Source organism: Tribolium madens, unplaced genomic scaffold (genome assembly GCF_015345945.1).
Source record: "Tribolium madens isolate multiple individuals breed KSU strain unplaced genomic scaffold, Tmad_KSU_1.1 Scaffold_1;HRSCAF=32;Tcas5.2_LG8, whole genome shotgun sequence".
NCBI lineage: Eukaryota > Metazoa > Arthropoda > Insecta > Coleoptera > Tenebrionidae > Tribolium > Tribolium madens.
In genome coordinates this window covers 1,436,695-1,463,043 of record NW_025400984.1, presented here as the reverse complement: position 1 = coordinate 1,463,043, position 26,349 = coordinate 1,436,695, and the positions used below count along the sequence as shown (strand labels likewise).

At 30.7% G+C, this 26,349-nt stretch overlaps 1 protein-coding gene across 1 annotated transcript; it reads left to right on the top strand.

Moving 5' to 3' along the window:
- The first annotated feature begins 2,142 nt into the window (after positions 1-2,142).
- On the top strand, positions 2,143-26,345 carry LOC123004057 (voltage-dependent calcium channel gamma-5 subunit). The gene is made up of 5 exons (XM_044397173.1): positions 2,143-2,167; positions 10,636-10,728; positions 13,660-13,800; positions 18,525-19,059; positions 24,343-26,345. The coding sequence occupies exons 1-5, from the start codon at positions 2,143-2,145 to the stop codon at positions 24,614-24,616; spliced, it is 1,068 nt and encodes a 355-aa protein (XP_044253108.1). The 3' UTR covers positions 24,617-26,345.
- The last annotated feature ends 4 nt before the right edge of the window (positions 26,346-26,349 follow it).

The window sequence follows — 26,349 nt, the reverse complement described above, 5'->3', positions numbered from 1 at the left end:
AGGGTGGTTGTAAAGCTATTGTTACCAAAGCGACCAACTAGCTGGCCGTTAAAGCAACCTCAAAGAAAACAAACTTTTACAATTGAGGGGTTGGGGTTTCTTTATCGCTAAAAGCCCAAAAAGTTAATTGCATCTATTACATCATAAAATTGAAGCAAATATAGACAGACTTTAGTTATTTTGCGATTTTATTGAAAAGAAAAATCTGACAACACTGGGCCTATTAGAGTAATAATTAGAATAACCTAGCCTTCAAAAATAGTTTTGCATAAATTTTGTCCAAATTTGCGATTTCAGAAAAAATAATTGTTAAAAATTTCCGAATACATAGACAACCGATTTTACTTAGATGCTACGAGGAGATATTAAACATACCTTGCCATTTAAATTAATAAAATTTGCTACTGTGAAATTGGTTGTCCGATACTGCTGTCACCTACTTCTTTCTTCAAAAATGGACGATAGACATTTTTATTATTGAATCCTGCTCTACTTTATCTTAAATGAAAGCAATAAATAAAAAATTTACAATCCACAAATACACCTCTTGTTTTATTTAAAAAGTTTTGGCTGCTTAGTTTAGTTTAGAGCAACTGATTCACTCACATATGTATATTTTTGTTCCGATTTGTGCTAGAAAAATTTAGATTTGTAAAAACATTAATATTTACAATTTGAAGCTATTTTTTTTAACACGGAGAGTAGATGGAATTACTATTTTACAATAATTAAGGCAGAAGATATGTATCTCATTGAAATTCAGAAAAAAACTAATTTTATAAGTTTCATCTAAATGTGAACACACGCAGAAAAATAAAATTCCACCAATTGCCATCTAGAGAAAACTGCCGAATAATGGATAACCCACAACGTTCCCATTACCAAAAATTAGCCTCGCAGCGATCCCACCCGAAATTGTTTATGTTCAAAGATTTCGGTTGTTACGGGACTTTTTCTCTGCCTTAAATTGCCCAATTCGTCTGTGAACAACGCCAGCGAGGCCAATATCGCGTTCGCCGCCATTTTTGACGATTTCCCTCCAAGAAGCGCTCGTCATTTCGTTATCAATTAGAGCCACAATCACCGTCGTCCAGTTCCATTTGTTTCAAGAGGTAATTTAGTAGAAGTAGAACTGCTTAAAATTCACGGCATTCCTCGGTTCCACGCACTTTCTAGTATCTGTTATCCTGAAACACATTTAAATGCAAAACCTGTTTGCAAAACGGCGTTTAGCTTCAACTTTCTTAATTCTCCACGTGAAACATTACTGAAACCCTCTCGTTGAAAAAACCGTTTTGTTTCGTCCCAAGCACTTATTTTCAGATAACCTCCGATAAGTTGTTTTGTATCCACTTTCAGGAGAAAACACAGATGTGTTAAACGGGAGAGAATTCGGTGCGAATCAAACAAGCGGTCAAGTATCGATAACTGTCATTATCGGGATAACATATGAGAATTCAGCAATGGAAATTCGATTTTTGCGTTGCAGGAGGTTGAAATTTATGAATTTATTCCAAAAGACGTATTATACTTATCTAGGTTTTAATTACCACGATAAATTTTATTTTGGTTTGCAAAATCCTTATGATTCATTACTTGCTTTTGCTTCGGTGCTATAAATTAAGTCGATGGAAAAGGGTATTTTTGATAATGAATTTACTGTGGGTGCTCCTAAATTTTCAAAGACGACATTTAACGGACAGATGCAAAATACTGAATTTCATTAACGAAGTGTCCTAGTTAATTTCTTCTAAATTAACGATGTTGGCATTAAAAGTAAAAACGATTTTTTTTTGCTTATCAGTCTGATTATATTAAAAAACTTTAATGTAATTCTACAGATAAAGTGTCACAAGCACGGACACAATAAACTGCCATAATATAAACGAGACCATAATCAAGGGAGTCAAAGGCTTTGTAGATAGTAAGCAGAGAATAGAGTACCTTCCATTGAATAATAAGCCTTTATTCTGTTTTGAATATCTAAAATTAAAAACCAACACACATGATAAATTTAAAATAATAATATGTACAGGGTCAGTCACAGGAGAGTTACTTTGAAAATGAATTAGTTTACAACCAAAAATACCTTTGTAACTGACTTTATTTAAATTAATTCAGTAATCAATGTGCAGGATGAAAATGAGTGAAGTCGTCAAAATGACAAGTAATTCTATACTGCTTTAAGAACTCTAATTTCATTTTCTGGGCCAGTAGCAGTCCTCTGACGGGGTCTTTCATTAGGGGTCAATCTTGTCGTAACTTGGCTTCCAGTTTTCTAAATGGCATTCGATTTGGATACCTCTCCTAGTACAGAGCTTATCCACTTTTTCGTTATTTGTGTAATAGTACCTTTTAAATGTCAAAAGTATTCTTGGATTCAATTTTATAATTTTTAAAAATGAGGAAGCTAGACGCCTATGTGAATTGTATAATGGGTTGCTGCCGAAATTATTTCAGAAGTAACTATCCTGTGACTGACCATGTATACAGGGTGTGTCAGAACTCGCGTCCCAGAAAAAAAAACAAAAAAAATGTTAAAAGAATTCTATCTATAAAAATTTCGAAATTATGGGGGTGTACATTTTGCACTTTGACCCTATTTAAGTATTTCTATTGGAAAAATAATTTTCTATGTTTTTTTGCTGCAGGCTATTAGAAGGGGAAATAAAGAAGCTGTTTTCTAAATTGTAACTAAAAGGTACGTTACAGAAAACTAGCTTTTTCAAAATTTCCAAGGCGAAGTGACTGTATTTCAGAAAGCATCAGTTGTATTAAAGATTAGTCAACTCTATTTCAGAAAGCATCAAATGTATTTTCGTTAATCAATTGTACATATTTCCGAATGTATTAATTGTAGTTCAGCTTAGTCAATTGTATTTCAGAAAGAGTCATTTGAAAATCAGAATGCCCATTTGTAATTCACTTTATTTGAAAATTAATTATGTATTTAGATATGTACTTACAGAGTACATACTGGTAATAATACCAGTATATTCTCCATTTTGTATTGCTTATTGTCTTTGAAATATATTTGCTCGATTTCGTCGAAGGTGGTGTACAGGATAAAGGATGAATAAAATCATTAAATTCGTAGCTACGTTTCGATACGTTTATTGTATCTTCCTCAGGCGAAGAATTTTCGTTGGCTGAACGTGGGAGGCATGACACAGTCAAGAAAGAACTCTCAGTTCTTAATAAAGGTATCGAAACGTCGCGACGAATTTAATGGTTTTATTCATCCTTTGTCCTGTATATCATCTTCGACGAAATCAAGCAAAAATTATGTATATCATCAAACTAAGTACACACATAAATTAAAAAAAAAAAACAAGGAAAAAATTGAGCATAATAAACAGAATGTAAAACTGCATAGTCAACGCCCTACTTACATATTTTGCATTGCCAAAGCTGATAAAATATCTATGTATAATTTTAATTTTCTGAAATTAATCTGTTACATTCTGAACTACGATTGGAAAAGGTGTAGTGACCCTCAAACTTTGTACCAATATTTTGGAGTTAAATAACATTATTAATAATAACAATTCTGTAAGATTTTTTTCTCGGTTACAGTATTTCTGTACTCTTCTATTACTAAATCAATTTTTAACTCCAAGACCGTATAAACACCCTGTTTAGTAACCTTTTCACCAATGTTTTCAATTCTTTTCATCCAACACAATTTTTATCGACCGAACAAAAATTGTTAATTCACGAGGGTCGAAGTCCCGAGTGAATTAATTCCAAAAGAATATAATGCAATTTTATCGACGTGTTCAAAATTTAATTTTTTCATAGCAGACTTGATGAAAAACTAAGAACTAAAGAATAAATTATTACTTCTCCACGACAATTAGCGAATAATAGAAAGTAAAAATTCTCACTCTTGAGATAAAATATTTATTCTGACACACTTGCCTCTTATGTGTTTTGCATGTATTTTCATTTTATAACAAATGACAATGAATATTCTATAATTATGTTCAACGAAACTACATACATTGCTATAGACATTAAAACTGTCAGTGTCAAATATCAATGTCAAATAACTTGTTTTGTTCAGATTTAATTATTTTTGAGTCATACTTTCTGGTCTTGGAGAAAATACAGTCTGTTACTAGGTTAGAATGAAAATTCTATCTACTCGTGGTTCCTCACGGTTGCTAACACTCATATTGAATTCTAACCTTGTTACAGAATATTGTATTAACTCACTTTTAAATTATAGTAGTATGTATGGATTGCTGTAGAATCTATTTGTAAACAAAATTTGTTTTCATTTTAATTTATGCACAAAATGCATGGGGTCAGTAGATAAATTTGTTAATTTTGTTTCTTTTTCAAAATAACCGATCCAGTAAGATGCTATTCAGTTATGAGATTGTCGTAAGAACTTACTTTGTGTAAAACAAAATACAAAAATATTTCACTAACATTTCACTGTGTCCTACAGTGGCGGACACGGAATTTTGGACATCAAATTTATGTCAGTTCAAAAATTATTAATGTAAGCCACGCTTTGCTGTCATTATGATTGACGTTTGAAACTAAAATTTGAAAGTTTTAGTTCAAACTTATTTATAGTGTCGATTTTCCGAAACAATAGTGTCAGCAATACGTATTTTTATATAAGTTCAATATAATTATTTTGATTTGTTGTCATTTTTTCTGTAGCTATCAGGATAAAAATTACAAAAACTGAAAGTGAGGTTAATTGTCTAAGAACCGTTTTATATTTTTATGTGAGTTGAATGATAAATCGTCTCAAATTCCGTGTCCGCCAGTGTATTAAGTCAAACGAAACCTTAAATAACAACATGATTCATATAAAACTACGAGCCCGACAAATCATCACATCTTTGGAAAAAACGTCATACATAAACTTTGAGAAATTTAACTGTCAATCTGACAGTTGTCATTCCTCGAGGGATGGTCAAAAATAATATATTTTAATAGAATTAAATCTAGTATTTTGGACTGCCTTTAAAGTTAGTTGAGTTCGTAGTATTATATGTATCACCCTGTACGTAGTATACAGGGTGATGTCGAAGCTTGTTAAAGCACTGTCTGAGCAACATAAAATAACTTGGATATCAAATGCAAATCGTAATTAAAATTAGATCAAAAAGTAAATGAACTTTGTTTTTTGAGTTGCATCGCCAGAACGTCGGGCCCATTATCTTATCACCTTGTATAGTAGTATACAGGGTGTTCCAATGAAAACGAGCCACCTCGAATATCTCAGAAACTAAAAAGACTTTGCAAAAACGCCAAAACAGGTCGATTTTGTTTCTGAGGGGGATATTTTTTGACGTAATTTTTAAAGCAACCTCAGTAACCCCTTAACCCCCACGCACCTCAACTTTAAAAATTTAAATGGCACTACCCTACTTGTAGCACATCAAATGAAAGCTATTTTAACAAGCTTTTCTAAACTTTGTACCAAAATTCAATCAAACCATCCATTCATGAGATACAGGGTGTTCTAATAAATACGATCCAGAAAGAATTTGCAAAAGAAAACGAAATAGGTTAATTTTTAAAAAAGACATTTTTTGACACAATTTTAAAAGCACCCCCTTTAACTTTTCCCACCTCAATTTCGAAATTTCAAATGACACCGACTCACTTGCGACAGATCAAATAGAAGTGTTTTTAAAATGTTCTTTGAACCTCTTTTCTAAAGTTGAATGGGATTATCTATTCATAAGATATTCGCAAAAAATAATGTTTCTAATTAGTAATTACTTCTAATAAAAATTATTAAAAGTAAATTGCAAGAACATACTAATATTGTTATAAGTATTATTGAAGCTGTAACAAATTTATTTTTATTTCTCTATTTTATTGTCAAATTAATCGGACCAAAGGACTGGGGGTAATAACGTTTTTTATAATGTAATGTAAGTGTCTAAAAAATTGCAATATTGTTCTTAAGTTCTTTTGTACATTCTGACTGCTGAAAGATTAGTTTTTTGCCGATATGTTATGAATGTATAAAAATCAATTCATTTTGGAACAAAGCTTTTAAAGAGCATTTTAAAAGTGTTTACATTTTTTGTATCACTAGTGGTTGGTGCTATTTAACATTTTAGAATTAAGTGGCATAGAGGTTAAACGGTTAGTGAAGGTGCTTTTAAAATTGCGTCAAAAAATGTACCTTGTAAAAACAAAATTAACCCGTTTCAGGTTTTTTTTTGCAAATTTTTCTAAGATGGTTTGTTTCTATTAGAACAGCCTGTATTCATGGGCGTCGTTTCTTCCCCCTAGAAGTTAGCCTAAGACATTTTTTTGAATAAGTTTTATTCCGTTAGCTGTAAACTATTTTTTCCCAATTTTGTTGTGAAATGCAACCATTGTAATATGTCATTTCAGTTGTCAAATGTGTTTAATTTTATCACTAGTTATAAAATATGACATTATTTTATCACTACTTATAAAAAGAAAACAAATAACACTATTTTCATAGCAACGCCACGACCTAGTATGATTTTGGAAAATTACTGAAATCACAGATTTTAAATTCGAATTTGATGCCTATGTTTTTCACAACCAAATTGGAAAAATTTTTGTATAAAACACGGTTTAAAGTGGCTGTTTTTTTCCACACGTCTAGTAAAAAACACGCTCATTTTGCAACTTGTTGCATAAATAGCTAACATTTTTTTGTAACATTTTTTAACTTTTTTATCATAGACGATTTTGGTTTAGAAAAACGAAACGTAAAACTTTTATTTCTTAAATTTTTATATCTATTGATTGTTGTTCTTTTGAAAGAGTTTTTATTTTATGTTTTGATTTCCAAGTGTTACATTTTTCTTAGTATTTATTAGTTCATGTTATTTACTGTTTTGTGCTATTTTATGCTTAACTTTTATAATTTCTATATTTTTTTATTTTTTATATTTTTTTTAACTTTGACACTTTTATACTCGTTTATGGTTTTAGAGATTTGTGTCTTATGGTTTCATTTATAATTTCCGTTAGAAAAAATATGGTTTTACGTTCTTATTTTGTATAACATGTTTTTGCGTTTGTAATAAAATATGTATTTTTAAACTGTGATAAGGTTGCCCCTATCTAAAAAAATTTGTAACGCACACCTGTATCTCATGAATGGATGGTCTGATTCAATTTTGCTAAAAAGTTTTGAAAACCTTGCTAAAATAGCTTTCATTTGATGTGCCACAAGTAAGGTAATGCCATTAAAATTTTTAAAGTTGGTGTGTGTGGGGGTTAAGGGGTTACTGAGGGTGCTTTAAAAATTACGTCAAAAAATGTTCCCCTCGGAAATAAAATCGACCTGTTTCGGCAAAGTCTTTTTAGTTTCTGAGATATTCGGGGTGGCTCGTTTTAATTGAAACAGCTTGTATAGTTAAGTAGTTAAACAGTATTGGTTATCCTAAGCAACTTCTGGTCGATTCGTTTTTTCGCCCCGCCCTTCGACCGCATCATCCCCGTAGTAAAGCAGACATAAAAGCCCCCATTGTGACCGATGTGACGTCACGTCCGCCCTGCGGCATTCAAAGCTTCTCCTAAGTGAATTAACAGCAGTGCGGATGGAATTGTTTGCCGCTAACGTGATTACCGCGGATCCGATACACCGAGTTCTGTTTACAAACCCGCAAAAACTCGCAGAAGTCGGGAGATTAATTGCAACGGCGATTTGTCGAATTTCGGGAAACCTCGACAAAAATAAGAAAAAATCGCACAGCCATTTGTTGCGAAAAGATGATGATGAAGGGACGGACGCATTTCGCCGAGATGATAAAATACAGTATGACTGTTATAAAGTTGCATTTGTCACAGACACAACCAACCCAACTCATTACTCATCAGCTGATGCCAACATTTACCTGACGCTACCAACCGAAGAAATATTACAGGCCCCAAGGCGGATTCGAACCTCGTCCGGCGCATCCACCATTTCTGACAAACCAACATTTATAACCTCTTGTAAAAAATTGCAACTGTATCAGTTTTTTAAACATTTGATTATTAATAATTATACAACGTTATTCCCGAAAGAGTATTTCTAAATTTGTTTATACAGGCTGTGTCAAAAATCACGCCCCAGAGAAAAATGACATGTAAGATGAGACCCCGGAACATGGAAAAAATGTTAAAAAAATTCTGTCTGTAAAAATTTCGAAAATATGGGAGTTTAAACTTTGCACTTTGACTATTTATTTCTGTTGGAAGAATAATTTTCTAATTTTTTTTCTACAGGCTATGAGAAGAGGAAACAAGGAAGCTCTATACTATGTTTAACGTCATTTGTAGCTTTTATTGGCAATTTTAATATACCTAATTACACAAGGCGACAAAAAAGTCATGTCGTGACAACTTGACAAATTTTATATCATTTTGTTCGTCTCAGTAAGACAAATCAAATGCACTAAAAAAAATTTAAAAAGTCCACATACTTTGAACAAAATAATTTTTTTCTAATTTAAATAAATTTAAAATACTTTAGCTTTAAAAAATCATTACTCAATAACTATTAGGCCGATTTCCTTCAAATAAAGACCACTCTAAAGAATATACCGAGTAGTTTTCAAGATCTGATTTTTTGAAGTTAAGGTTTGCTAATCAAGGATTGCTCCATATAGGAGAAATGCATGATAATCTTACTTAAAATCGCATTTTTATAAAAGTATTTGTTTTAAGACTCTTCTTTTGCTTAAAAATGGTCAATTGCACCTTCTTTATTCTAATTACAATAAACAAAAACTGTTTGTTTACTTAAAACAAATAAAGAGTACCTGCGTACTAATTAAAGCAAATAAAGAGTTTTTTTGTTGTAAAAATGACCACGAAGGCACGAGCCTTAAATATAAGGGCAAATCTTTTTCAAATAAAATAACTTTTCATTCAGATTCCAACCTGTTCACTTTGTTCTAGCTATCTGAACTTTTTTTGAAAATGTTTTGAGCAAATGCTTAGTCATCACTTTCAAGTGATGTTAAATGCAATAAGTCACCTGATTTATTTTGTTGGTACATTCTACGATTAGCTTCAGTTAGCTTGTAGGTAGTAGTTGTTGTGATAACAGTTGCACACGAAGCAACTGACTTATTGCATTCAACATCAGTAGAAAGTGATGAGAAAGCATTTGCTGAGAACATTTTTAAAAAAAAGTTCAGAAAGCTAGAACAAAGTGAACAAGTTGGAATCCGAATGGAAGTGATTTAATTTGAAAAAGATTTGTTCTTATATTTAAAGCTACTGCTTTAAACTGCTAGATCCTTTTTGCTCAATCATCAGTAATCATCTTTAGAACAAAAAAACTCTTTATTTGCTTTAATTAGTACGCAGACGCTCTTTGTTTGTTTTAAGTAAACAAACAGTTTTTGTTTATTCTAATTAGAACAAAGAAGGTGCAATTGACCATTTTTAAGAAAAAGAAGAGTCTTAAAACAAATACTTTTATAAAAATGCAATTTTAAGTAAGATTAACATGCATTTCTCCTATATGGCGCAATACCTGAACAGCAAACTTTAACTTCAAAAAATCATATCTTAAAAACTACACGGTATATTATTTTAAAAATTTGGATTCTTAGTAATAAAAAGATGCTCTACACGATGGTTTTTCTTAGATTACTTCGATTTACTTCGAACTTCTTCTAACACTGTTCGAAGAAAAGTTTGCCAATATTCAATTTCAAATTGCATATCATTTTAAAGGGAAAGTCCATCCCTTTAGAATGGTCTTTGTTTGAAGAAAATAGGCCTAATAGTTATTGAGTACTGATTTTTTAAAGTTAAAGTATTTTAAATTCATTTAAATTAAGAAAAAAATTAATTACTTCAAAGTGTGTGGCCTTTTGAAATTTTTTTTAGTGCATTTGATTTGTCTCACTGAGACGAACAAAATGATATAAAATTTGTCAAGTTGTCAGGACATGATTTTTTTTGTCGGCCTGTGTTATGAAAAAACATATACAAGATCATTACTCATCAGTCATCAGTAACATTAAATAATAAACATAAAAAAATGTCAAATGTCAACAAACAAATGTCAAAATTTTTTGACAACATTTTTTAAACATTTTCTCTCTGTTCCGGGTATCCTATCTTACTTGAAATTTTTCTCTGAAATGCGAGTTCTAAAACACCCTCTTCAGAGTTATTGACAAATATGAAGTAATATTTGAATCTCAAGAATGACAGATGCCTGACAGCGATTTGTGTGACCATGGTCATCGTTATACCATGAATATTCCCAATACCATTCATTCCCAATTTAAACAAAAGTTTAATCGTTCCAGCAATAATAACTACAATAATGTCAATATCTGTTTTTTAGATATTGAAAGATAAACTTGGATTTACAGGACACCTTTATTGATATTTGGGTGTCATTAAGAGCGCCATTTTAGTCGTTTCTTTGAGCTTCTCCTAACATTTTGTTTCATCCGCCCCTCATTTCGACGTTAATGTCCTCTTCTTACTTAATTAACGAAGTTTTTAAGTTTCCAGCATTTTAGCACAACTTTATAATACTTCAAAGAATTGACTATTACTTTCTTGTTTTTCCGTCGTTTTTAATTGAAAACTTTTCTAATAATTGTCAGGTTAAGCGCCTCCTGTGATTTTGTATAACTTTATTCTTTCTTTTTTTTTCAGCCGGCGAAACTTTGTACGCCTGCAACAAAATCGACTACTTCTCCAAGGAGGAATACAGTCCCGATCCTAACGATTCCACCATGGCTATACCTTGTGAGTACCTTTTTACGACGAAAAATTAAATGTCATTCAATCAAAAATCATGGTTATTATTTCGACGTAATTTGATCTGAAAGGTTGTGTTCAGTTTTACCAAGACCTTCTTCACATTATACCGACGTTTGTAAATCTGACAATGTCATAATTCCATATCAGATAACGCCAAAACAGATATGACATATTTGAAGTGAGATTAAATTGGTATTCAAATTTCAATTTAAATGAAAATTTAACTATTGGCCATGTCATATCATCAGAGCTGGGATATAAACTACAATTTACTTTAAATATTCCCGTGAAGCGACCAATTAGGGAAAACTACATGCGGAGTGCTAGCGTTTTCAACTATTCAAACATTTATATTTAGCTGCTGCAAATTTATAACTTTGAATAAACGCAAAATACATTTTTCCATCCATCTTCAACCGCTAAAAGAATAAAAAATTGATTTTTTTAAATTGATTTTAATAGTTTTAGTTTAAGAACAACGATTATAATCCTGAATAATAATAATACTGAACTGTTCAAATTACAGTATTTTGCACTGACTTGAAACTAAATTAGTGAAATGGAATCAAAATCAAGTAACAAAACTGAAAGAGATCACAATTTATAAAGTGTTGGCTGGTAATAAAGTGCTAAGTAAATAATATTGATTTGTTAAGTAAAATATTCTAAATGATTTGCTTATATTGTTACTGGCACTGCAATAAAAACACATCATTTTCTAGGTTAAAGGATTCTTTATGCCCGTTTTCACCATTCCCCATCAATGACAACATTTTTTTTGGAAATATACTTTTTGTTTACTAACATTTTTTTTTATAATAAAGCTTTATTATCCTTACCATTGGTTTAGTATTTTTACCTAGCGTTCAGTATTTTTACTTAACGCTTAGTATTTTAATTTTTTCTCTAAAGTTTTTATCATTTAGCAAACAAAATTCTTATTGAATTCCTCAATCTTCAACCTAAAAAAAATACATAGGTTTTGTGTTACAGTGTGTAAAATATGAGTAAATATGTGCTAAGCATCTAGAATGTAACTTGATAGATAAATTAACTGCTACTGACTTAGCATTTATTGCTAGTGGAAAAAAACATTTTTGATTGACGATGTAAGTAGTAGCATATTTCATGCGTCTCTAATATGGATTGATGACAACGATGTTAAATATCTACAGTTTATGATAACTAGTAACAGCTTGAAAAATTGTAAAAATATGATAGTGTTTAAACTGCTTTACATCACGCCAAATTTATAGATAAATAACTGAATTTCTCGTCAATTTTTAGAGTTACTTACGTTTTAAAAACATTATGGGTATATATAAAGATTCTAGATTAAAAAACTGATTTTAAGATATACAGAGTGTCCCAACCTGTTGGTAAAGTCCATTATTGACCTTTTAAATGTTATTTTTTTAAATTATACAGGAAATTGATAGATACTAATTAGTGTCTATTTAAATTTAGTGCATCTTCTGAAATTATTTTCAATTATACAGAGTGCCCTATAAGTTATAATACAAATTTATGTTTTTTTAATAAAAACCATAAGTTACTTGGCATTTTTGGAAGTAGCTTTCTATTACAATGTTTTTAAGCTTTTATTGGTCGATTTTGCTTAGAAATAAGTTGTTTTTTTGACGAAAACATAGTGTTTCTAAAAATTTAAAACAAAAAACTAAGACAGCTACAAAAAAGAAGAAAATACAAAGGTCAAGAGTATAATAGTTTTTTAGTGTAGTGCACTTGAAAAGATAAAAATTAGTTGAAGTTAATTAATGTATGAGCATTGTTAATACTATGACAACCATCACAGATCTCTTGATTTATTCAGAGATTGTAAAAGACGACAAAAATATTAAAATTCTAATTCTTTTATTGTAAAATAAAAAACGATGGATTCCGTGTCACATAAACGTGATTATTAAGTGATATTTCTTCCATCTCTTGTACAACTGTGTACTTTTGAAACAATACTGTGTGTACTGAAACAATAATTAATTTCGTTTAATTTTAAATATCTTTTTAGTTATTAATTGTAAGCACTTAACAGGGTTCCATTGCAAGTTTTTTAACTTTTAATAAACTGCATTTCACCGTAAATCATAATCATGACAACCAATTTATTATTATTTTAATATTTGCGATCCATGTCTATAAATTAAGAAAAAACTAAACGAAACCTGTTGTAACTATTTTTTTAGAAGTGATTAAACAAAAGATCTTCGACTTTTAATTAAAACTAAAGCAAAATCAAATCAAATCATGATAATGTCAAATTAATAAATTAATTAATAAATAAATAATATTCTTAATAATAACAATTCTGAGTTTTTTTCTCCATTGCACTATTTCTGCACTCTTTTATTACCAGGTCAATTTTCAACTCCAAAACCGTAAACACTCAGTATTATTCTATTATTCAAGTTTTATAAGACAATTTATTGTAGGGAAAAAAGGGTTTAGGGCACGACGAGCGAGAAATGTTCAAAAAATTGTCGAAGCTACAAAAAGTGGCCGAAAACATCACCGTTAAAAAATTATTACATTTTTGAGATTCCTGTTGCTTGTTTTACTTATTAAAGTACTGACCAAGTTACCAACCTCTGCTACTAAAATGTTGCGTATCAAAATAAGCTTTCTTTTCAAACCCAAGAGCAATGCATAGTCGTTCTTAAAACGCACAAAAAAAGCTTTTAGTGGTGGCAATGAAAACTTCTGGGACACAAACATTTTAAAATTGAATTTATAGTAAAAAAACATTTACTTATTTATTTAGTTACATAAAAATGAGACCACTTTCCTGGATTATTAAATTTAAGAAAGCATTGTTTCCTAAGACTGACAATATTTTCATGTTAGAGGTAATTTCTTACATCCATGCAGCACTGACTTTGTTAAATTTTCTATTCATAGACACGGTAACGAGGTCTGTGATCTTTTTCTTGGCGGCGAGTCTGCTGCTGTGCAGCGGTTATTGCTGCTGCATATTGGGACAATGCGTCCGCCACCGCTCCCTCTACACATTCATATCCGGAGTTATTTTCATAGTGACGGGTAAGTAACTTTGCACAGTATGTGTTAAAAAACTCAAAAAGCACTATAACTGTCATAGAATTGCAAAATCGTTTGTAATGCTTACCAAAATAGTATATTATAATACTAGTTTATAAGCAAGCCTTTAAAACACGCACGACGGGTTTAAGAGCACAACGCGTCAGCGGAGTGCTTTTAACGTCGTAAGTGTTTTAAAGGCTTGCTTATAAACTAGTATTATACGCTATTTTTTATTATACCTACCCATTTACAATCTTTTATGAGCATTGAAAAAATGTGAATTTACACAATAAAATTATCAAATGTTGTTTGTGAATCGTTTTCGTAGAGACGGTTACTAGTTTACGTTGTTAAGCACATTTTTTCACGTTGTAATTGGTCCAGACATTTCACTATTTCTTGTTACCTAAACAACTTTAAAATTTCAGCGTGCCATAAAGGCCAAATTACGCACGCTGCAGCGTGTTTTAATTTAGGATTATGATGCAGGTATAATAACAAAAAAATTAAGTTAGTTTTTCAATCAAATTAAAAAAACTCATTTTACGAAAAAGATCTTATCTTTTGACTTTTTAGCACAGCCTGTGTACGTTTCTCATAAACGAAAAATGTTATGCATATTACGGCGGGTAGTTTGCACCACTGAAACAAGCCAACAACGTTCGTCTTTTTTGGAAAAAAGTCGACACTGCTTAAATATGAAGTCGTATATCAAAAAGTTTATAATGGTAATAGCCCGGAATGTCGACATAAATTTTATGTTTTTATTATCTATTTACAATGTAAATCTTCTCAAGCCGTGAAATTGTCGACTCAGCTCTAATATTCTATCTAATAATAGTGGACAGAAGTCCATTAAAAATGCATGAATATGCATTTTGTTTGCATGTCAACGGATACATTTTTGGTGAAATGTTATTTATTCATCAAGCATGAGCTATTCAAAATGTAAATCAAGATTAAAAAAAAATAAAAATAAAATTGTAGCGCTGGTGATTCTGAAAACTATTGCAACGCCGTGTGATCAAATAATCATCAGTTGACTTGAAAAAATAAAATTTTCAGGATAACAGATAGATTTGATGAGGGATGGCTGTGATTTGCTTTTTCCAAATGTTTCAATTTGTATTTTTCAAGTCATAAGCTGAGAAAATTAAATATTCATTATATTCATTAATATGTCACTAGAAAATGTAAAAGGGCTAAAACAAGAAATTGCTATAAAGTAGCGCTTTTTGAAAACAGGCAGGCAAGAATAGAAACATTTTTTGCTCCAGCAAGAGTTTAGTCTTAATGATGATGAGATTCATAAGCAATCATAATTTTTTTGATATACAAGCTGCACCAGAACTCGCGCCCCAGAGAATAATGGGTAAGATACCAGGAACATAAAAAAAAATATTAAAAAAAATAATTTTCCAAGTTTTTTTGCTACAGGCTATTAGAAGAGGAACCAAGGAAGCTGTATCCTAAATTGTAACTGTTCAATGTTATTTGTGGCTTTTATTGACAACATTTTTGTACCTTTACTAAATAATTGTAAAAAAACATATACAAAATTATCGGTATCATTAAATAGACATAAAAATGTCAAATTTAAAAAAATAAATGTCAAAATTTTTTGATAGATAGAATTTTTTAAACATTTTTTCCATGTTCCTGATATCTTCCTATTTCCATGTTCCTATATCATTCTCTAGGGCGCAAGTTCTGACACACCCTGTATTTAAAGGCAATTCTCTTAAAAACAAAAATCAAGTAATATAAAAAAATATCCAGTTTTAAAACACAAAAAATACTGAGTGATTTTAAAGTTTGTGCAAATATTTTAACAGGTGACAGTAGAACTCAAGTCAAAATATCTAAACTTGCCTTATCCAAATGCTTATAGTTTCGGAGGTATAGAAGGTCCACTTTGGAAACTGAAAAATTGTTAAAAAAAAGCAACAGTTACAAACAAAATTTGAAACTTTTGAGTACTTTATCCCAAAGTTATCCCATTGCTAGTTGTCGGTAACATTTGAGATAATGAAATTCGGTGCTTTCATTGCAAAATTTTTACCGTTTTATATTTTTTATGAGGACATTTTTTCTCTGTTTGTTTTTGCTAATTTTGATTTAAAACAATGTAATAAATACAATTTGAAGAGCTAACCTCACAGATCATACTTGTTTATAATTTGATTTGGTAAAGTTAAAAACTGCGCCTCAAATTAAAATTTATTTGACGAACAAAACCCTCTACAGGGTGCCTGGAAATTGCGTGCACAAACCAAAATATGAAGAAAAGTTCCTGTCAACATAGGCCCAAAAAAGCTTTCTTAAAAAGTTACGACTCTGTAAAGGTGAAAAACAAAACCACGGTTTTTTAGGATGCTGAATCGATTGGCATAAATAAAATTTTTCAATCTTAGTCAAGGACGCACAAAATAGGAGGGCTGCGACAAAATCGCTCAATAGTTTTTTCTCTTAAAATTTTTTGCAAATTTAATACCATAATAAAATAAAATTTATAAAATGTTGTAGAACTACGTTTTCGAAATACTTTTTTTTTCGACTCACTGAGGGAATTAAAACAATGTGATATTGTAAATGTGATGACTAAAAAACAAATTTGGCGTTTTTTGTGGTTTTGTTTTTCTAATTAAAATATAAACAAAAATATTTTTTTTAAATGCACATTTGAAGGCCCACCTTTACAGGGCCGCAACTTTCTTAGAAAGCGTTTTTGAACCCATATTCATAAGAATTTTTCTTTATAATTTGAGGTATGAAATTTCCCCTAGAAGTTTGTGCACGCAACACGCAATTTCCGAACATCCTGTATATCTCAAAAACTATAAACATTCGGATAAAGCAAGTTAAGTTTTTTTCACTTCTTTTGAGCTCTACTATCACCTGTTAAAATATTGGCACATACTTTAAAATCAACCTGTATAGCATAGTGAGATATGTTCAATGAACTGCAACATTTGCTATTTAATGATGGTTTGGAATAATTTAGTTTCTATACTATGGTCTAAGTAATTTTTAGAAACATCTGTACAGGGTGTTATGTAAATAGACTAAAATCTCTCGGGGAATTCTTCCTCCAAACAAGATTGTTAACGTTAAACGTATTTTCTTTTTTAAATGTTTACACATGCAAGTTAGTTTTCTGAATGTCACCAATGGGAGGAATAATTTTTTTTACGTCCAAAATATGGATTTTATTAGTACCAATATGAATAATCCTTGGCAATTATCCATGTTGAAGATGTGTTCAGTGATGATCATATTTACATAAAGAAATAAAAACATTCATTTGAAATATTTCACAACAAAAGAACAAAAATTAATTAAACTAAAATTAGGTTTTATTTAATTTTGCAGATAATTAGAATATTTCTGTACATACACAACTTACGCATAAATACAGAATTAATTTTCCGATGTACTCCCTTTAAAAGTAAGGCCGATATACGTATTTCAAAACAAAGTCCTATTGTCCGCTAGACTTTTTGAACTGGAAAACAAATTTTGTTTTAAAAATAGTAGCCTTATTTTTGAATACATCTGAAAATCAATTGATTTAAACTGGATGAAACAAACCTTAAAGACTATTTATTATTTACCTTTAGATAATGCTAATTAAAAATAATACTTAATAAGAGTTATTTATTATACAAGACGATAAAGAAATTGTTTATCTACGAGTGAAAACGTTAAATTTACGAGTGACGAAGTCACGAGTGGACTTTTTTCACGAGTAGATAATAGTATATTATGTTACTAGTGTTATAAATGCTACATTAGACATGAGTTTTATTAGGCACGAGCGAAGGGCAGCGGAGCGAGTGTTTAATAAAACGAATGTCTAGAGAAGTTTATACACGTGTTACTATACTTTTTCTACGATCACCACAAAAAAAAATAGTTAAATTAAAAATAAAAATAAAAAAATTAATTTTTGTACTTCATTTTAATTTAATTTGGTATTATAGTTTACTTTTTAAATACGTATGCCTTAGCGAACATCATCTTCACTCTCATTTTCATTCATTTTTCACAAGCCGCAGCCCCGTCGAAATGACAACTAAATGACAACTGACAGAAAGCACCTCGTGAAGTTAGCAATAAGTAATATTTTTCTTGCTGCCAAAATTTAAATTACAGTCGACCAAAAATTTTCTGCTTTCGCCACAACGCGTTTCCCCCAATATTTTCGTTTCGTGCAGCCAGATTCACACTCGAAAAATTATTAGAATTACAGAAAGCTAACTTCAGCCCGTGACTAATATGACAGTTGCTATTAGATACGTGACTAATACGCATATAAGTCACGGATTGTCAAGATGTGTATAAAAGGTCACTTAGCGTCATGGAAACATATACGATAATCCGTGTTTTAGATGTGGGAATAGAAAAACAATCTTTATCGTTGTGTATAATATTTCGTTTTATTTTGTACTCACCTACCAGAATTTCTTGAATATAAACAGTAGACAAATTATTACTTTATTTCACTAGACGATAAAAGACTATTTTATCTACTGAAATTAGTTGATAAAAGCACTCTTAAACATTGAGTACAAAATAAATAAATTTAAAATTTAAGTTTAATATTTTTTTATTTTGGTTTGGATCAAAAATTTAAAATTATGCTGGCGGAAACTACCCAATTTCCGTACCCAAACAATTTCCAAAAAATCCTGAATGGATTATAGTAATAAATTTTTCCTTAGGCCTAGTAATGCTTTTCGGCCTCATCATGTACATCTCCATCTTCAAGGCAGAAATCGGCAGTAAACTGCGCCCCCGTTCACAACTGCAACCTCCAGCCTTCTACTATTGGTACGGTTACTCCTTTCTCCTGTATGTCAGCGGTTTAGTGACCACACAACTCGCCGGCATCAGCTCAATTTTCCTCTTCATCTACAAAGTCCAATACGAATGGCAACGCAAACACCTCGAAGACATAAAACGCGGCAAAAGCCGACACACCACCTTCAGTCATTACGACACTTCTATGTTCTATCCGTGTCGTCGGCATCCTCAAGCCTACATCAACTCCAACAGCGCAATCCACTTTCCGGCCAGTTATCCCACGCCGTTTGCTCATCAAAAGCGGTATTTTTTCAGTAAAGAGCCGTTACAGGAGTCGCCTTGCAGTGTGCATAGGCCGAGGTCGCATTCGAATTCGCTCAAGGATGTCTCGAATTTTTACGATTTCCCACCGCCGCCAACGATAAGTTATCAGTTTGATGAACACTTTGGCAGGTAATATAGTTTGTTCCAACTATAGTAGAACCTCTGTAATTCGAACTTTTTTGCAACCCGTTCTCTGGGCCATAGAAGAAAACCTCTAAAAGTCTAAAACATCATATGCTATAACAAAGCAAAAGCTAGAATTGTGTTAAATATGTTGTTGTGACTAATTTCTTTCTTACTAATTTTATTCATTTTTTGTTTGATCTATTGCTCAAGCTTACACTTTTTTGGCGTAAATAACTTAATACTATTACTATTAATAACATAGTGTTGTGAAAAGTTATAAAAAAATGATAAATTAACTGAAAAATGTTTTTGGTGGTTTTCTAAGACATTTTACACACTGTTTCTAAAGTGAAACTTATTAAATCACTGTTAGTAGCCTATAGTGCCTATACCTACTACGAGTACACTTGAACCTATTGTACCATACAGAGTTATATTATGTTCTTGAAAAAAACATTTTTACATTTTTATTTACCGATATTATTCATTTTTTTGAGAAATAATCAAATCTAGATAAACTAAGTCAAACTTTTAGTCAAAAATATTAAGGTACAGGGTGAACCAGATAAGTTGGTTTTTTTAACTCAAAGTTGTAATAAAAACAAAATATGCGTTATTTTGGGTGAGAAAATGTTGGGTAAAACTCTTGAAATTATTGGAAAATTTGAGAGTTATTTGAAAACTTGTTATTCGAATAATTCTGGACTTAAACTTTAATTCATTTGAATTTAATTAATTAAATTCTGTTGAAATCAAGGTCAGAGTATAACCTACTAAAGTCGCAGTCAATTCATAGTGGCCATTTAATTTATTGCAAAGTTGGCAGCCCCTAGCCCGCCACCTGTAGTGTGTGGGTTATGTCTATGTTGGCAGCAGAAATAACTAAATTGTGTCACCAATTGTGACAGGCGCAGTAGATTTTATATGTGAAGTGTTCTAACCCGACTTTTTCAGAATTGTCATTTTTGATAGATATGTCCCTAAAAAACAATTGGATGTTTAAAGTCGGATTTATACAACTCAATTTTTACAAATTTACAGAGGGAAGTGGCCACTATGAATTGACCGCGACTTTAGAAAAATTGTTGTAACATTTTTGCCTTTTTTTATATATGGACTATCACTTATGAATCTTTGTGTTTGATTTCAGTTATTGAACTGAAATTGTGCCGAATTGAATTTAAGTGAGATTAAAACAATACTGTAGAAATATTCCTGATGTAAAGATTAATTCAATTATGATGGCACTTTTTGAATTTTAACTAATGAATTATAATGAACTTCCCTGATAATAAAGAAATTTCCAAATAAAAATTAAAAGAAAAAAATATTGAAAAATTTTCACTATTATACAGACTGGATTATAAATTAATGTCATGTATTTTTTGGGATACATGTTCAGTAAATCCTGCTTCGTGTTTCAACGGAAGTGACGTGAATTTCAGTTTTTTAAATGGAACATACTGTATATTTTATTATTTCTGGATTCTTTGCTTAATTGTTTTTCAAAAAGTTTTAGTATCATATGCCTAAAACCAATCGTTATTGAGATATGGATCAATTAAAATATTTATTAAAGAAAGCAGTGAAAACCAACAATATCAAATAATGTTGACAAATATTATTAATTCTAATTTTTTCTTAGTTTTTTTATAATTTTTGGTGTTAATCATGGATGATAATGTGTTAACCAATATGATTCAAGTATATTCTTAATCCAATAAAAAAGTAGGAGAGCACTACACCTTTACAATGAGCAATTTCTGATGACAAAGTTTTAATTTAGGTATTTTAAAAGCAGCAAACATTCTCAAATTTTCTTCAAGTCGGTCAAATTTTCAAAAACTTATTACATACTGTTCATTTTGGCAAAAAAAACTGAGAATGCTTAAAAATATTTCTTATAAAAAATATGATTTAGCTGAGGTGACGCCATAGTCACTTCCGCTTGTAATCTGTTTCTGTTTAAGTATTGAAAAGTGATGCACAAAGTAGCAAAATATTTTGAAAACATATAAGGTTATTCATAAATATGAAGCAATATTTGAACCTCAAAAATGACCTATAAAATGATTTAAATAATAACTGGTGTCCGATCTCTATTGATAAAAATTTTACAACCCTCGGAATGTGGGTCTGGAAATTATTTTTTTTTTGTAATAAGTTTGAAACCATTTGACCAAATATTATAAACTTTGGAATAGTTACTTGCGAGAACATACTAGTAATTACGAAAACCGGATACATCTACTCAATTTCCGGTTTCAGCAGTTGCAGGTCACATTTTCTGTGTTTTTCCGTTTTTTTGGCCTCTTAACACTAATTTTTAATTGTTTAAATCTAAAGAGTAATCATTTTCGAATAAAAAACGCTTTTTATACCACTAAAATGGACCGTTTTAAAAATATTTTAATTTAAAGTGAGGACTGCACAGCGCTGAAAATGAAAAATATGAATTTTGAATAAGTGGTATCCACGGGAACCAATGACCATAGTCACATAAATCCCTGCCAGGCATCTGTTAACTTTGACGATAAATTTTTGTGAATTTTTTTATGAATTAAATGCTACGAGATCCATTTGAATTATTTATTAAATTAATTATTAAATATTTTCGATTAATCGTCTAATAATCGTCCAACCTCAAGTTAACAGATGCCTGACAGCGATTAGTGAGACCATGGTCATTTATTGCCGTGGATATCACTCATTCAAAATTCATACTTTTTGCTTTCAGTACTGTGTAGTTCTCACTTTAAATAAAAATATCTTTAAAACGGGACATTTTAGTGGTATTAAGGGTTATGCGTTTTTTATTCAAAATTGATTACTCTGTTGTTTTGACCAAAAAAAAATAATTTTGAGGGGCCAAACAAACGAAAAAACACAGAAAATATAACCTGCAATTGCTGGAACCGGAAATTGAGTAGATGTATGTATTAAAAGGTATGTTCTAGCAAGTAACCATTCCAAATTTTATAATATTTGGTCAAATGGTTCCGAAGTTATTACAAAAAAACAAATTTCCATACCCACAATCTGAGGGCTTCATTCAAATATTGCTTCATATTTATGAATAACCCTATATAACATATTTGTCAGTGTTCACAGTCACTATAATAATAATATGCCAATTCCTAACCTTTTATGTGGAAAACCCAATCTGTTTGCATAGCAAGTACGTCAATGCATCATCTTTGACAGAAAAACAATTATTTTAAGAGTATTATTTAAACGAAATGTAATTTTAAATAATATACAGGCTGTCCCAGAGCTCCGTATTTCTTCGATTACTCTGCCAGTAAAGAAGATAACGAAATGCGGTTTCTTTAGGACGATAGACATTCATTTTTTCTATGGTCCAAAAATATTTTCGTCATTATGGGTAATTTATATATAGGGTGGGGCAACAAAGTTATATTTTTTCATATGGAACACCCGGTATATTATACGCTTATTTGAAAGAGTTTTTAATTCTAAGAATATCCATATTAGGTTTTATGGGTCTATCATGGACCGTTTATCATTTATGGGCAATTTTTTGAAAAAAAGGTACCATTTTTGGAAAATCACAACGGCTTTGCTAGAAAGAAAAAGTGAATAAAAACAATTGCAACCATTTTTACTGAGTTTGGTCCTTAATTATTCTGGTAGAAATTCAATCAATCTTTTGCAACTACTGCAGTGTTGACATTCGCAAAATATCAATTATCTTGATTTTTTCAAATGGAACACCCTGTATGTTATTACTTTATCGTGTAGAGCTTTTAATGAGCTTTCTAAAAAACCTAGGGTTTGGAGGTCTAAACTTTACCTGTTTTATTGTACACCCTTGCAACATACCAATTTTAACTTATTCTATTTAGCCTTAAAAATCAAGTAGGTTTGCGTTACTTCCTCTTCAAAAAAAGTTTTAAAGTTACGTTATCACCATAGATCAATCAAGTTTGTTAGAGAATGTAGAATTATGTAACTATATAGAGCTCCTGTTCAATTTTAGCAGCAGATTTCCTAATCGAAATATTGAGAGGGGAGAACTATTGTCTGGCCACCGCGATCTCCAGATTTTACTACAATTGATTTCTTTTTTTCGGGGTGTGTTGAAGAGAAGGTGTTTCGAACAAGACCCACCACTCGAAATAACATGAAGGAAAGAATAATTGAAGCCTTTAATGACATCTCTGTTGAAATGCTGAGGGCAATCAAATTTTTTTTTATGCGTAGACTAGACGTCTGTCTGACGAGGAATGGCAGGATTTTTTGCTATAGAATTAATTATATTTTAATTTTTACATTTAAGGTCTTGCATTGAATTCAAATTCCAATTAGCGTTTCTTGAGTTTTACTCAGTATTTCAATAAACAACCTGTTTTCTTAATTGATGTATGGTGATAATGTAACTTTAAAAAATTATTCAATTTTTTTAGAAGAGGGAGTAACACAAACCTACTTGATTTTTAACGCTAAATAAAATAATTTAAAATTTTGTAGGTTTAAAAATGTGTACAATAAAACGGGTAAGTTTTAGACTTCCAAACTTTGGGTTTTTTAGAAAGCTTATTGAAAGCTCTACACGATAAAGTAATAAGATACAGGGTGTTTCATTTGAAAAAATCAAGATAATTGATCTTTTGCGAATGTCAACACTCTGCAGTAGTTGCAAAAGATTGATTGAATTTCTACCAGAATAATTAAGGACCAGACTCAGTAAAAATGGTTGCAATTGTTTTTATTCACTTTTTCTTTTTAGCAAAACCGTTGTGATTTTTCAAAAATGGATTTTTTTTCACAAAATTGCCCATAAATGGTAAACGGTCCATGATAGACTTATAAAACCTAATATGGATATTTTTAAAATTAAAAACTCTTTCAAATAAGCCATAATATACTGGGTGTTCCATAACAAAAAATATAACTTTGTTGTGCCACCCTATATAGGAATTACCTATAATGACGAAAATATTTTTGGACCATAGAAAAAATTAATGTCTATCGTCCAAAAGAAACCGCATTTCGTTATCTTCTTCACTGTCAAAAAGAAAAGTTATCCCTTAGGGTCTATCCAATCTCAAGGCTGCTGCTCTTGATCATATATCTGTCATATCCCCCTCGCTTGTAATATACTATTGTCAACTTTACTGAATCACCCTGTATTTGTAGCTATTTTAGGAATGATGGGAATAACGCTGATCACTGTTCGAATTATCAAATGTAGATTCAGACTACGCTCGATAGGTTCGGATAAAAGCGTGGTCGAATATAAAATGGTCTTATTGCTGATTACAGCCCTGTGGGAAGAGAGCCCCCCATCGCAGGCCGGCACTTCCCCCGAGATATCACCACAAACACAGTGTCAACAACAGCCGACGTCAACTGCGACGAGTTCATCGGCGAACCATATGAAGACTACTCACCGAGTATCCAACACGAGTTTGTCACGTTCGATTTGGACCAGCCGTTGCCTCTGAGGGCACAAAGTAGTGTCTCAATCGGATCGCGAAACGGCACCGCCAGAAAAACTTTTGACAGTGATACTCTTCGAAGGACTACGCCAGTTTGAAAGTGGCGATATGCGTTTTTGTACACTTTTTGGGATAAAAGAATGCTCATTTCGTGGACGTTCGTGTGATATTTTACGATCTAGTCGAAATAAATTTTTACTCAAACGTTCTAAACATTAAATCAAATACATTGAAGCATCATCAAAAATTACGTGACGACGGAGGAAAATATTTTATAAAAAGTTAATGCTATTGGTTCGGTTAATTTATACGCAGAGTGAAGCGTTAACAGGAAAATGGTTAGCCAAAAAATATATATTTTTTTTATTTTTACCAAAAAAAGTTATTTTTCAAGTCTATCATGCACTGGAATTCCACGTGATGACAATAAGTGCTGTAAATTGTTTTAAAATAATCTAAACTATACACTGTTACAACATTTAGAAGTCAGTTTTAAATAATCTGTTTTAGAGCTAATCAATTTTGAAATCAGTATTCTTTTTTTTATGTTTTATTTATGTCCAGATTTCAAAAATTAATATAAGCTGACAATTTTAGAATTTATTTCACTGTTATAGTATATTTTGTGCTATAGCTAACTTTCTAATTTTAATTAGGGACCCAATTTTTTCATAATTTGGAAGGTATTAGTTTACTTGATACAGATATGTGCAATACTTTTACTGAAAACTATTGTTTAAAAAAATGATCAAAGTTATCAATCAAAATATAGGATCCAATTTAAAATTAGAAAGTTGAATAACGTTCAAAATATACTGACATTTTGAAAAATTTTGTTTTTTTTGTCAGCTTATTTCGAAATTTGGAAAAAAATCGTTCTGTATAAGAAATTTAAAAGGTTACAGTTTTTGCTAAGTCTAATTTTTTTTTTAAATATCAAGAGCATTATAATCATAGGACCACAAAAAAGTATTCGAAATTTCATACTGTGAGGTGCAGTATTTCGGACATCTACCATTTTGACAGCAAAGTTATATTATTTTCAACATAAGACATTTTTATTTGAAAAAATTATGAGTATTTTGTGTCTCAACCACCCAATTTTTAATTCTAAATTTTATTTTTGGTCTTAATCCAAAATTGGTAATTGGCGCATCCACCATTATTGCGCCCTGTTAATTTTGTTTTGTTGTTCATATAATTTGATGATTTTTTAGTTTATTCAACTAATTCAAATTAAACACATATACTGTTGAAAAGAGTGGTCATGTAGGTCCACATAAATTTGGGGAACACAAATATGTACTTATCTTTCGACATTTCTTTTAACCATTGAAAAAGTACAAACATTACATTTTATTAATTTTCGAGGATAAATTTTAGGTGTTTGTTTTTTTTTATTGGTTGGTTGGTAGATGACATTTTTTTTTCTGAAAACGCTTCATTCTGTAAAAAAATGTTAATAAAAAATAGCGAATCAAAGAGGCAATGCGTGGTCTAATTGATAGACTAACTCATAGATAATTTTTTATTCAATATTCCGCCTTTTTGGTGCTTAAATTGATTACACCACGCACTTAATAAAATAAACGTATTAAAACAATTTTATAAAAAATAATTAATAGATTTAAGAATTAAATAACAAAAACTTAATGGTGACATATCCTGTACTAACTGTAAATTTTTTATTAATGTTGAAATAGCGTTATTACTTTGTTAAGTACCGATAAAGAAGTCAACTGAATTTTTCCTCACAATCTGTTCAAATCTAAAAAAACATGTTATTATAATGTGCCATAATTGTTGATCTTGTATATTTAAAAAAATATTG

Coding starts and splice junctions, on each gene's coding strand:
- LOC123004057 (XM_044397173.1), top strand. CDS start 2,143: ATGAGTGAAGTCGTCAAAATGACAA. Junction 2,168..10,635: donor TGAAGTCGTCAAAATGACAA/GTAATTCTATAC, acceptor TTTTTTTTTCAG/CCGGCGAAACTTTGTACGCC. Junction 13,801..18,524: donor AGTTATTTTCATAGTGACGG/GTAAGTAACTTT, acceptor ATTTTTCCTTAG/GCCTAGTAATGCTTTTCGGC.